Source organism: Diorhabda carinulata, chromosome 10 (assembly GCF_026250575.1).
Source record: "Diorhabda carinulata isolate Delta chromosome 10, icDioCari1.1, whole genome shotgun sequence".
Classification (NCBI taxonomy): Eukaryota; Metazoa; Arthropoda; class Insecta; order Coleoptera; family Chrysomelidae; genus Diorhabda; species Diorhabda carinulata.
In genome coordinates, this window is record NC_079469.1 from 5,204,737 (window position 1) to 5,216,840 (window position 12,104).

Genomic DNA, 12,104 nt, shown 5'->3' on the forward strand with positions numbered 1-12,104 from the left:
ATTTTTGAAATTATGAATAAATAAAAACATTATCAGCGTCCTCTGTTGACATTCAACGTGACTAATACTTAATTGATTGCATTGAACAGGTCAGTTTTTTGAATATTTATATTAATTTAGAACATGTACAAAAATAAAATGAATAAAATTAATTTTTGAAGGCATTCTAATATTTTTTGTAAAATTTCTAAAAATTATGTCATAAGAATATTCCCATGTAAGCATATAAACAAAGAATTTCTTGAAACTGTAATGACTCAGTCTAGTTACGAAATAAATTAGATAAAATGATAAATCTGACACGGTGATAAGTGCATACCTATATTTCCATTTTAGGAAAGCATATAAAGTCATCAAGATTAAAATACAGTAGACCATATACATTTTCTTTTACTTCTAAGTCGTAAGATGGACCATTAGTTCAGTGGTCCAATTTAATATTGGTCATAAGAGGTATATTTACCACTTCTACTTTCGGGATTTTGAAGAAAGCATTAATCCCAGTAGTGTACTTTTGTTTGGGTGGAGTACATGTAGTTGAAGTTAAGTTAAATATACTTTTATTCAAGAACTGGTAAGTTTACTGTAATTAAAGACTATCGACACAATTTTTCATTTTTATTCACTCAAGTCCTTGATACATCATTATTATTTTTTTATTGCATTTTGTAGAGTACAATAGTTTCAAAAACGTACAATATGGTTCGAGAAACTATGTTTAATCTAAAATATATACTATAAAAGATATTTGTTTAAAATGTCCATCTTCAAACAAAGTATATAAAAACTTATCTATCAAGATTAAAACATAACCTAATTTTTTTACATATATACCATATAATAAAGGTAATAAATTGCGAGAAAGTAACTCACATTATATGCTAGTATTTTTATTTTTAATTTGATGAAAAAATTACAGTCATTTATAAAGATCTATTTTATCTCTTTTGGGGGGATTTATACTTAACTAAAATCAATCCAGGAATGCTTTATTGAAACAGGTTATGAGGGATTTGCAACCTGTCCTCGTATGTATATAAACGACAGATACACAGGCAGATTGTTTAAAAAACGTCAAGGGTACAGGGTTACAATCATATGTATATTAGATTAAATGAGCTGGGGCGTAATGTCCTGAATTTACATCGCTAACACTTAGACCTATTGATCTATTGTGTACACTGGACTGTTAACCAGTTAGGCAGGAACGACTTTGCAAAGTGGACTCACTGTCTGAGGACTATGCGGCTTACCTCTTCTGACTTTTAAAATCTAGAGTGAAAATACTTTAGTATTTGTTTGCCTCACAAAGGAGGAGATCGGCTATTTCCTTTGTTTCTTTACAAAAAGTGCTGTCGGGAGTTTTTCCGATGTTTTTGGCTCGTTTTTGTTCAATGAAAGGAATTTTTTGGTTGGTGGAATAGGAAATCTTTTTGATTGTTTCAGACCTGGGGTCTTATTCCTTGTTTCTGATTTCTTCTCGTTTTCCCACTTCTTTATAATCATGACTTGATGATTTTTTAGGAAACTTATGAAAGGTTGTGGTTAGGTTACTTTGTTGTTAATTCAATCCCATTGGGATAGCGAGCTTGTTCCTAAGCCATATATTCCTGCCCCTCCCTAATTGTCTTTTTTCTATTTTCGAGCCATAGGTGTAAAATATTAGTGAGCCTTGTGTGTCCATTGCTGTCGGCTTGTTATTATAATTTTATAATAAAAGGTCATCCCGAGATATTTAATATCTGACTTAAGGGCTAGTATGACCCCATCCATTCTATAATAAATCCATGAATGCTTTACTGAAACAGGTTTTGGAGGATTTGAGACCTCTCCTCGTATGTGACATATGAATAACATTTACTTAACAAATAGATTTTGAAAACAAAAAGGTTAATAACATACACAGGCAGATTGTTTGAAAAACATCAAGGGTACAAGGTTAAAATCATATATATGTATATAAATAAAACAAATATTTTATGACTTTATTTACAATAATAAATTGTTGCTAAGGAACTGTTTTTAGTATTAATTACAGTGTTTATCGAAATGGACGATTTAGATAGACAGTTAGCCAAATTGGCACTTATGAACAAAGTTGATCTTCGAATAACCCCTGTAGGGGGTAGTCCCGGAAAGAAAACGGGACCCGCGGTCCCTCCGAAACCCAAAAAAACACAACCACAGGTAATTATTAATATACAGATCTCAATTTTTATATACCAGATTCAATTATTTACCAAATATATTATCTTTTATTAAAATATTTGTTGGTATCTCAGATTCCCCAATCTTATCCTTTGAAAAAACCAGTAGAACCAAGTTATTCGTCTCGATTACAACCTGGAACTCAACTTTATTCAAACATACAACCTAAAAGTCCACAAACTCATTATTCCAACGCGCCAACGTTGCCTTTAAATAGCAGATACGTGGAGCAGAGATCAGATAACAACTATGCTAATGTACCAAAATATATGGATCAGAATATGCAGTATGTTAATCTGCCAAGGAGTGCTTCAGCTATGAGTGGTACTTCATCAATATCAAGACAAGGTAATTATTATTTTTTTTTCAATTTAATCTGGTTTTATACTGTAAACTCTTCTTTTAGGAAATTATGGTTCGACGATACAACAACCAAATGATTATGGTTCCCAATCTAGAACTAGTGTTGGACCGAAAGGTTATACCAAAAGTGAAAACGTAACTTATAGTAACATTCAGGTAAATTTTTATCGATCTAAAAAAGCCGAAAAATATTTTTTTTTTTAAATTTTCAGATGCCGCCTTCTAGAAATCAGGATGGTTTAATTTATAGCAATCTTGTACATCCACCCAGAGATGGTGCTAATGTTTATAGTAATTTACCTCCTAGTAACAGCGCTTACTGTAGTGGTGGTAATATATATATTTTTAAATAATTTGTTATCCATTTATATTATTGATGATATTTTTAGATGATTTGCCTCCACCTCCACCACCATTAGATATAACTGCAGGTTTATCAGATTATGCACCTTGTTCTGTAAATACTAACTTACCACCACCTCCGAAAGATTTGCTACCACCTCCTTCACCAGTTAGTTCGAGTTATAGCGAACTTAGAAGAGCCACTCAGCCAGGACAAGATTTTCATAATTACAGTATAGAATCTCAGGTAATTATCTTATTAAAATTGCAGATAATTAAATATAAATGCTTTTTACAAAAACTTGACTTTTTTGGTAAACTATTTTTTGGTTAACTGAAAGTATTTGAAAATTATATTATCCTGTTTTAATAAAATTTTGTTTATTATATTTATTTGAGTATATCATTTAAATATCGATTATTTTGTAACTGAAATCTGGAAACTTTTAATTATATTGAAAACAAGTATTTTGTTTTCTTAGTGAATTGGTTTAATTTTATAAATTCCACTTTATGAATTTTCCAAAATAAAAACTTTACATTAGGGTGATTCATATCTGGAAAAAATTTTTTTTTCGGTGCTCAATGCATGTTAAAAAAAATCAGTATGATGGACTTTGTGGGGAATTTAATGCTCTTCGAAATTAAGGTATTTGTTTGTATATATTGGTGTTTCATATACACCATCACCCAAACTGTCTATTTCTTTCTGTGATACTGGAGAACCGAGTGTTTACTGTTAGAAAGTTTACAATGGGGATGGTTGTATCTACCAAAGATCTTCATCTTTTATTTCATTCGCTCCCAGATATTCTGTAGTGTTTCACACTTTGAGAGAATGTAGATAAAAGTTTTTATTCTGCTCTATAGAATCTGTTCACTGCATTATCTGCTAAGTCTAATATCTTCAGAGTCGACCTTGCCCCAATAGGACTTCTTTTAGTATTTGTAGGTTGTTTTTACTTACTTTCAGTTTATAATTTCCTAGGAGTGTCTCAACCCATGTAGACTGTCCCAGTAAGTAGTTTTACCCATATATACTATCTTTTCCAAAGTTTTTTCTATTTTTCTGTAGCTTATACCACAGAAGGGTTCAGGTCCTATGAAGGGTTTATCAACTCCTGCTTCAACAAGTCTGTCAGCAATAAATTAAGATAACTAGTCATGGAAATTCTTTCCATTTGGGAGTTTTAGGTGGAGATATTTATTTCTATAGATTCTGAGATATAATAAGATTATTAATAATGATATAAGTGAATAAAGTAGTAAAGAAACTGTTAATAGTACTGATAAAGCAAGAACTTCAATAAATATTTTTTAGTTGCTTATAGCTATATATATAGGTAAGTTACCCATTAGTGGCTAGTAAACCAAAAAATTAGTATATCGAAATTTGAATTAAAAATAATTAAGTTTTGTTAAGAAGCATATATTTATATCTAAAAGTAATCATGAAACATTTGCTTTTTGGCAATTAAGGTAATTCAAAGAATTTATTATCTAACATTTACAAATGCTGTCAGCAGTTCTGTATCATCATTTTATAATAATTTTTCTCTAAATTTCATGATTTTTTCTTGGGTTATTCATTGTTCTATATCTTTTTCTTCCTATTTCCATCTGTTGATGTATTTGTCATCCCGAATAGGTCCTTTAACTTTTCAGGTTTTGTGAATGATTTTTCTGTATATTGAACTTATTTTTCTTAATATCGATTCCTCATAATAAGTTTTCCAGAATTAAACAAAATACGAATAAAATAGAAAATACAGTTTTTAATCTTAAGATTATTATTTTTTATTTAATCATAAAGTACATAAGATAGAATTAACGAAACCATTCAAGTGCAAATATGGTTCATCAATTAGTATTTTTTTCACTTGTTGATATTCCACAATGCTTTCTATGAATTTTCTTCACTTTGTATGGTCATTATGCTCTCATTTACTGCACCGATATTAACATTTGAGCTACTATCAATTTGTGCAACTGCTCCAGTTTCTCTAAAAATTTTAAATTCATCTTTTTATACTTAAAAAGATTAAAAAACTACTCCCATGTATATATCCTTAAAAAGTTTTTGCAGTGTAAATAAACGTTGAGACTATTTATTTTTAGCTTGTTTTCATAAAGCTTTTGAGACGCTTCTTTCTGTTTTAGATTTGTTTCTATGTCTAAAGTATTGAGACTCAAATAAGAGTACTTATGAATTTTGGGGTTGAGAGAAGGTTGTAATTAAATACCAACAAAAAATATACCCGTTTACTTTTTGTGATTTAGACTTGAGTGGATATAACTTCAATTCAGGTTATCAGTTAATAAATCAGGTTTTTCTATAATCATAAGAAAATTCATTAAGACAAATGTAACAAATGTAAAGATATAAAAACAGCACATACCTGATAAAAATTGTTTTATTTTGGTTTCTGTTTATAATTTTCAATTTTTCTCTTCTTCGTTCATTTAACTTCTTTTAATTTATGTTATTGATAATTGCAGGCAAGTGATAGAAATTAATTTTGTCTCTGGCAATATTCCTACCATATTTTAAAATAACAAAAGACCATTGTCACAAATTAATTCCAATAATACCAAAATAATTTCACAAAAAGCTTCATACAACCTCCTTATCAAAAACAGCTGATTTATTGTTAAAATGGTCTATAGTTGATGATATTAAAACACCATTGCGGTAGTCAAACATTTTTATTTTAAAATGGAGGTTATTATTGACGAATGAATAATAACTCATTTTACGCGAGTAGAATACTATATTTTATCACGACTACTAAATATTTTTGCTGAAGTTTTTTGTTGGAAAGTTTTGCCACATTATTAGAAACACTAAGATTTTCATTTTATTATTCAACAGCTCCTCTAATTTCTAGTGGTGTTGAGGAAATTCCATTTTCATCTTTTATATCCTTTTTAGTTGGTTTTTTAACATAATTTGACATAAGATATTAAAATACCAAGAAATCTACATATACTTTCATGTTGACAGGTTTGAGTCACATTTATATTGTTTCAAAAGGTGCTTCAATTTGAAAATTGTTTTGAAAATCATGATACACGATATACGACCAACACATTCAAGGTCTCTGACAGTTCTGTGTTAATGCTCTGTGCGTTGAAACTGCAGGTCCCGGATTAGAATCTGTTCTAAAAAATTTACTTTTTACACAACTACATTGAAAATAATCAGTTGTTTTACATGATAAAATTATAGGAAACATTTTTTTTTGTAACAAAACAATATAATGCCGTGATTAATGGACATTATTAAGGTCGAACAAGCAGACTTATAATGAGTATATTATACAACAGTCGTGGATAAAATCCTCCTTTGTCCTTTCCTCAATTCGAAACCTTCATATATGTAATACTTCTATTTGGACAGTTCCTATATGTGAAGGTGTGCGACTAAGTGAAACAAATAGTGTATAGTTCTCTCTCTCTTCGGGCGCTTCAGTTCTGCGCATCTTTTGCGCTCATGAAGCATGCGCAGTATAGATAAAGTGTCTCGAAAGAGATAGAAAATGAATATTGTCGGCACTGTAACGTAGGGATGTTTTTTTCCCATACCAACTGCCCATTTAGGAGTATTATTACATTTATGAACTCTATGAATATTTCTTATAACAATTCTCAGCCGTCATTTTCTTTTTGAGGGTTAAATATTAACTGTAAAATGGTGGCGAATTCAAATTTTGTTTCAATTTCATTTTTTTTTATATTATACTTTTGATATCATTGTTTTTTAACAAACCATTCGAACTAGATACGTCTTGATGTTGATAATAAACATTTTATTGTAGAAATATTAATACAATGTTGCTAAATACAGTAAATTCTTTGAATTTCCTCAGTTTACAGTCGTAAAATTAATAATTTTCTGCTCTAAATAACATAATTTTAGTGCTTAGTGCCTTTTCTAAATTATGCTTTTTATTTTGCTAATTAGTATGGTGACAGCGATTCTTTGTATGGATTTGGGGACATATCTCAGGTAAATATTTCGAATAGGTGTGCGTGTTTTTTGCTTAAAATTCTAATTAAGATAGATGGACATATTTTTTGCTTGAATACAACCTGATTATACGTCTGTCTATTTATAACCGTTGTATATACAATTTCTTATTATAAGCATGTAAATTAACATACAATATGAAATTAACACATTTTTATACATTGATTTTTTTCCTTAGGCTTCTTCTACTTATGAATCAATTTATGAACCAATTAATCCACGTCCTCCAAGTCAAATGTCGTCTCGATCAAATTACTCTTTATATGCTCCATACGTTAGTGGTAATAGTAGTACTGCGACTGGTCCCAGCCAATCTGTTAGTCGTTTAGGACATAACAAAGAACAAGAAGTTGACAGTTTAACTGATCTCTTGGTGCAAGGAATGAGAGGCGGTGAGGAAAGTGACCTGGATCAAGAGGACGTCTTTGGATTGTGCGTCAAATGTGGAGAAAAAGTATGAGAATTTCATAATAATTAGTTATATTCTATTATTTTCATCCTTGTTTTTTGTTTTATTTTTGAAGATTGTTGGAGAGAATAGCGGATGTACTGCAATGGATAAACTGTACCATACAAAATGTTTCACGTGTCATCATTGCGCTATCAACTTGCAAGGAAAACCGTTCTACGCACTTAATGGTAAACCATATTGCGAGGAAGATTATTTGGTGAGTAATGTTCAAATAAAAACTCTGTTTCATATATAATTTTATATTTTTTTTTCGTAGAATACTTTGGAAAAATGCTGCGTTTGTCAAAATCCTATATTAGATAGAATTTTAAGAGCGACGGGTAAACCATACCATCCAAAATGTTTCTGTTGTGTTGTTTGCGGAAAGAGCCTTGATGGTATACCTTTTACAGTCGATGCTTCCAATAGAGTCCATTGCATCGAAGATTTTCATAAGTGAGTAAAAATTAATATAAAAATCACATTTACTTGTTATTTCTTCAAATTTCTTCTCAGGATTTTCGCTCCGAAATGTTGGGTTTGTAAACAACCAATCATGCCTGAACCTGGCGAAGAAGAAACGGTACGAGTAGTAGCACTAGATCACAGTTTCCACGTACAGTGCTATAAATGCGAAGTGAGTATACCAAATATTTTTTCCCGCTGACTAATTGGATGTTGATTTTTTTTTTGTAGGATTGTGGCTTAGTTTTATCATCCGAAGCAGAAGGTAGAGGTTGTTATCCATTAGACGGTCACATTTTATGTAAAAGTTGTAACGCAAAACGTGTCCAAGCTTTAACGAATCACATGACGACCGAGCTCTAAACTGGAACCTAAAAGCACAAACTATTAGTATTCATTCAATTGTTTGTTTTATCTCTATATATATATTCTTAAGCATGACTAAGAACAATTTATTAGTTATTAATAAGGTTTTTGTTCACTGTATCAACATTTTTTAAAGTATTATTACAAATTTATATATTTATTCAATTTGCGATATTTGCTGATACAATATTTTGAAAATTACTAATTTCAGTTTTCCAAAATTATCTCTCCTGAAGACAAACACAACTTCTAAAATATGAGTTTTTAGGGATAAATTCTGTTCCACAAATTTTCCATAAATGTAGTTAACCTTCAATTTCTGAATTACATTTTGGGATCTGCATCTGTTTCTCCATAAGCTTTAGAAAACAATTTATATCGATACAAGTTTTCGTCCTATTTGCCACATATAAAAAAAGGTTAGTCTTTAGAGAATTTTGAGTTCTCTTACATACTACACATTCATATACTTCTAATGTATCATGCCCCAAATAAAATTTACAAAATAAAATGAAATAGTTTGAATTTGAACAGAAATCAAAGTTGAAATAATTTGTTTTCTAATTTATTAAGAAAAATAAAAGTTTTTTTTATTAGAATCCACTGAAATTTTGATTTATTTAATACTCTTATCAACAACAAATAATAATTCTTTAAAAAAATATGATAACTTTCTTTTCGTGTTGAACTTTTGTGGTTAGGTCTCTCCTAAATATGAAAGGACCTTAACACAAGTTGAATTGAGCTTTTTCTATTGGCAGTTATATAAAATTAATTATAAAAAAAATATCAGTGTTTATACATTTTTATAGATTGTTTTTACTTTTTAAATTCTTAAAATGTTGTAAAATGCTGTAAAAAATGTTGATGAGGCAAACATGAATGTGATTTTGAAAAAAAGTATTTATATATATACATATATTTAGCATATTTTATATATTTTTCGACATTCCTTTTAAAATAAGTTATTCCTATATCGCCATATTTAGATATATACATTGTATTCCTTTTTAGAAGACTTTTATATAAGTTACTATAGCTTCTTTTACGAGATAAATCTTTAGTACTTCTCACTTTTGAACTATTTCTAATGGTCAAAATTATATTTTTGTACCCTCAATCACCTTATAATTGAACAAACTTATGAACCGTATAAAATTGATTTACTAGTGGTATAAATAAAAATATTTATTTCAAACAATAGATTTAATCATATCTCATTTATCACAATAATTACATTTTATTAATAGATTTTTATCCTTTCTTTTATGATGATATTCCATGTTATTTTTATTAATAATAAACTTCCTAGTGCCAATCAAAGTTTTTGATAAACTAAAATCGATTTCAAGCGAATAACCTGGTTATTCACTTCCTCCTAGTGAATTTTTATAATAACTTTGCTTTCGATATCCCTTTTTTATACAAGGATTTTTTTATTTAAATATATTTTTATTGCTAATACTTCCATTTCCAGATTTAGACTTTTTAGAGGTTCTATCACTTCACTACTGCAATTAGTATATAGCTTTCCTTTTGAAAATGATCTGATTTTTTCCAAATTGATATGATAACATCAGCTCACTGTTTTCACTTTGATATGGTGGGTCAAATGAGATGACAAACTGCGACATTAGCTCAGTTCATTTTATGTTAACCCAAAATTCACTCACAATAAAAAAGTAAAATAAAAATAAATTCACAAATCTAAACCACGATGTTAATAACCAGGCTTACTAGGCACTAATAAAAAAATAAGTAAATCTACCCTCGAAACTATTCAATTATTATTTACCAAATAACTGAACTGATTTATTTCTGTAAAAGAAAGGTTGGTGTTGCAGCAGTAAAAGGGGTAATTCATATGATTTGACTCAAATCAAATGGGACGTTCAAATTATCTGAGATTTCATGCAAAAAGAACTCGAACTGTAGTGCTGCTTTTCATATTTAGTCATCAATATATGTCATTCAATTGTATCACTAAATTACAAATAGTTTTTTATTAAGTTATATATAGAAATAGTTAAAATTGTGAAAGCTTTGTGATTGTGAAGAAATTTATTATGATTTTAAAAATCAAAAATTTTTTGATTATATTGTTATATTTCTTTTTTTGAATAAGTTATAGTCATATTATGTGAAATGTGATTATTTTTTTCTTTGTGCCAATATAAACTAAGAAATTTAATAAAAATTGCAAAGAACAATGTACTTTTATTTAACTCCCTCTGTTTTGATGGTATTTAACAATCAATATTTAAGCAAATTGCAATTACTATCTAATTGAACTTTGTAAAAAGGATAATATGTACCTACAATAAAGGCAAACTTGAGTCTTAATAGCTTTGAAATATGATAAAAACAGAGTTGACAAAAAAACTAAAAGAAAAGATACAACATTATTATAAAGTGTCTAAAGTCTCTTACCATAATACTTCTGTAAGGAAACGGAAAAACTGTTTCCCTTTGTATACATTTTGAAACTTCACTTTAGAAAGTAGTTTTACCTTGTATTATTATTCTTTCCTTTGAAGTAAAGTCACTCACTTTTTTGTTTTGTTAGGCGTTCAAAATAAATCCTTAATTGATTTAGTAAGCCAAAAACAACCTTAAAAATTGGATCCACTAGCTATAACAGAAAAACTGTTTCCATTTGTATACATTTTGACAACTAGCTTCACCTTGTATTATCATTTTTTTAAGTAAAGTCACACACTCTACTTCTTTTTTTCTTTCAGTTGGTTGTTAAAAATAAATTCTTAGTTGGTCTATTACATAAAAAAACCTTAAAAATTAGATCTACTAGCTAAAATTGTCTATTAGAGATTCTAAAATCCTCACCAATTAACACTCTAACTAATAAATGGTACTCACTTTTTTTCTTTTTGGTATCTTTACTAAGTTTCATGGACTTTTTGAATATCCTTCTACGTATAGTCTATGAACTCTTCAATCTTTTTCTGGTGTTTCACTAACCTCACTTATACCCCTAGTGTATACACAGAGAAAAGTTTTCTATACGTATATTGTAATGTTTAACTATATAAAATCCATCATTTTTAAAGTGAATTTATAAAAATCAAAGAATCAAGCGATCTTACAAATTTACAAAAAATTAAATAAAATAAAATAAAAAATTACAAAACAATAAAATAAAGTATAATAGAAATGAAAAAAATTGCGCTTGTTCTCTCAATTTCCTCTCTAGTCAATTCATGTGAAGTGAATAGTATATATGAATCAATATTTTTCGAACATAAAAAAAATACTTTAATTTATAAACACATTAGTTATTTTAACAGTTTTTTATATAAAAAATAACATATAAAAAGAAGTTGTAGAGCGACATCTATTATTAAGTGTACAAAGCACTAAGAATAAAATGAAGGAACTTCTAACAGCGTAGGAGACTTGAGCGGAGGTAAAATAATCAATATGAGAAAAAACTTACACTGTAGCATTGTAACTGTGAGTCAAATCGAGCTAAGAGGTTCAAGTACAGACAAGGGATTACGTACCCCTATATTTTAAACAAAAAACTATTGTGCCCACTAATCATGGATTTTAAACCCTTACTATATTCTTTAATGTTAAGTGTATTAGTGACGGACAAGGTTAGTGTTCAACATTTAGGTTATATCTCGAATGAATTATATTCTATTATAAAAAATCAATTTAATGAATAAGATTTCCATTGTTAATGTTTTTAAACTGGCTGTAGATTTACGTTAACGCAATTTAAGTAATTAATTCATATCATCTCGCCTTGACCTAACACTAAACCATTTTTTCCTCGCATAATTTCCAACTATACCGGTCTGTTAACAATTTTTTCGAGTAGTTGCATTTTGTTGCGATCTGTAGTAATTCAACACG

General features: G+C 28.8%; 2 protein-coding genes and 1 long non-coding RNA gene across 12 annotated transcripts in view; 2 read left to right on the plus strand and 1 right to left on the minus strand.

Annotated features, from left to right (window-relative positions):
- Window positions 1-47: 47 nt before the first annotated feature.
- Window positions 48-10,432, plus strand: LOC130899067 (thyroid receptor-interacting protein 6). 10 transcript variants are annotated; one of them, XM_057808805.1, is made up of 13 exons: window positions 48-89; window positions 337-574; window positions 2,039-2,187; window positions 2,283-2,556; window positions 2,615-2,727; window positions 2,784-2,901; window positions 2,961-3,160; window positions 6,878-6,922; window positions 7,122-7,397; window positions 7,468-7,611; window positions 7,672-7,850; window positions 7,911-8,031; window positions 8,091-10,432. In XM_057808805.1, exons 3-13 carry the CDS (start codon window positions 2,050-2,052, stop codon window positions 8,220-8,222), a joined length of 1,740 nt encoding a protein of 579 aa, XP_057664788.1. In that variant the 5' UTR covers window positions 48-89; window positions 337-574; window positions 2,039-2,049; the 3' UTR covers window positions 8,223-10,432. The 10 variants fall into 10 exon arrangements, with proteins under 10 accessions (XP_057664788.1, XP_057664784.1, XP_057664791.1 ...); XM_057808801.1 differs by having other exon boundaries at window positions 51-89; window positions 2,027-2,187; XM_057808804.1 differs by having other exon boundaries at window positions 67-217.
- Window positions 7,671-11,644, minus strand: LOC130899070 (uncharacterized). The gene is made up of 2 exons (XR_009059965.1): window positions 11,103-11,644; window positions 7,671-8,230 (listed from the first exon to the last, which is right to left on the minus strand). It is a non-coding gene; the product is annotated as an uncharacterized LOC130899070 (long non-coding RNA).
- A 12-nt stretch (window positions 11,645-11,656) lies between these two features.
- Window positions 11,657-12,104, plus strand: part of LOC130899068 (sialin) — a 46,845-nt gene continuing 46,397 nt past the window's right edge. Inside the window, exon 1 of the mRNA XM_057808811.1 lies at window positions 11,657-11,842. The gene's annotated coding sequence lies outside the window, so the exon portion shown is untranslated. The remainder of the gene's footprint in view (window positions 11,843-12,104) is intronic.

Bases quoted from the DNA above. Each gene is read 5' to 3' on its own strand.
- LOC130899067 (XM_057808805.1), top strand. From the start codon at position 2,050: ATGGACGATTTAGATAGACAGTTAGCCAAATTGGCACTTATGAACAAA. The intron at 2,557-2,614 runs GTAATTATTATT...CTCTTCTTTTAG, and splicing joins TTCATCAATATCAAGACAAG to GAAATTATGGTTCGACGATA. The intron at 3,161-6,877 runs GTAATTATCTTA...TTTGCTAATTAG, and splicing joins ATTACAGTATAGAATCTCAG to TATGGTGACAGCGATTCTTT.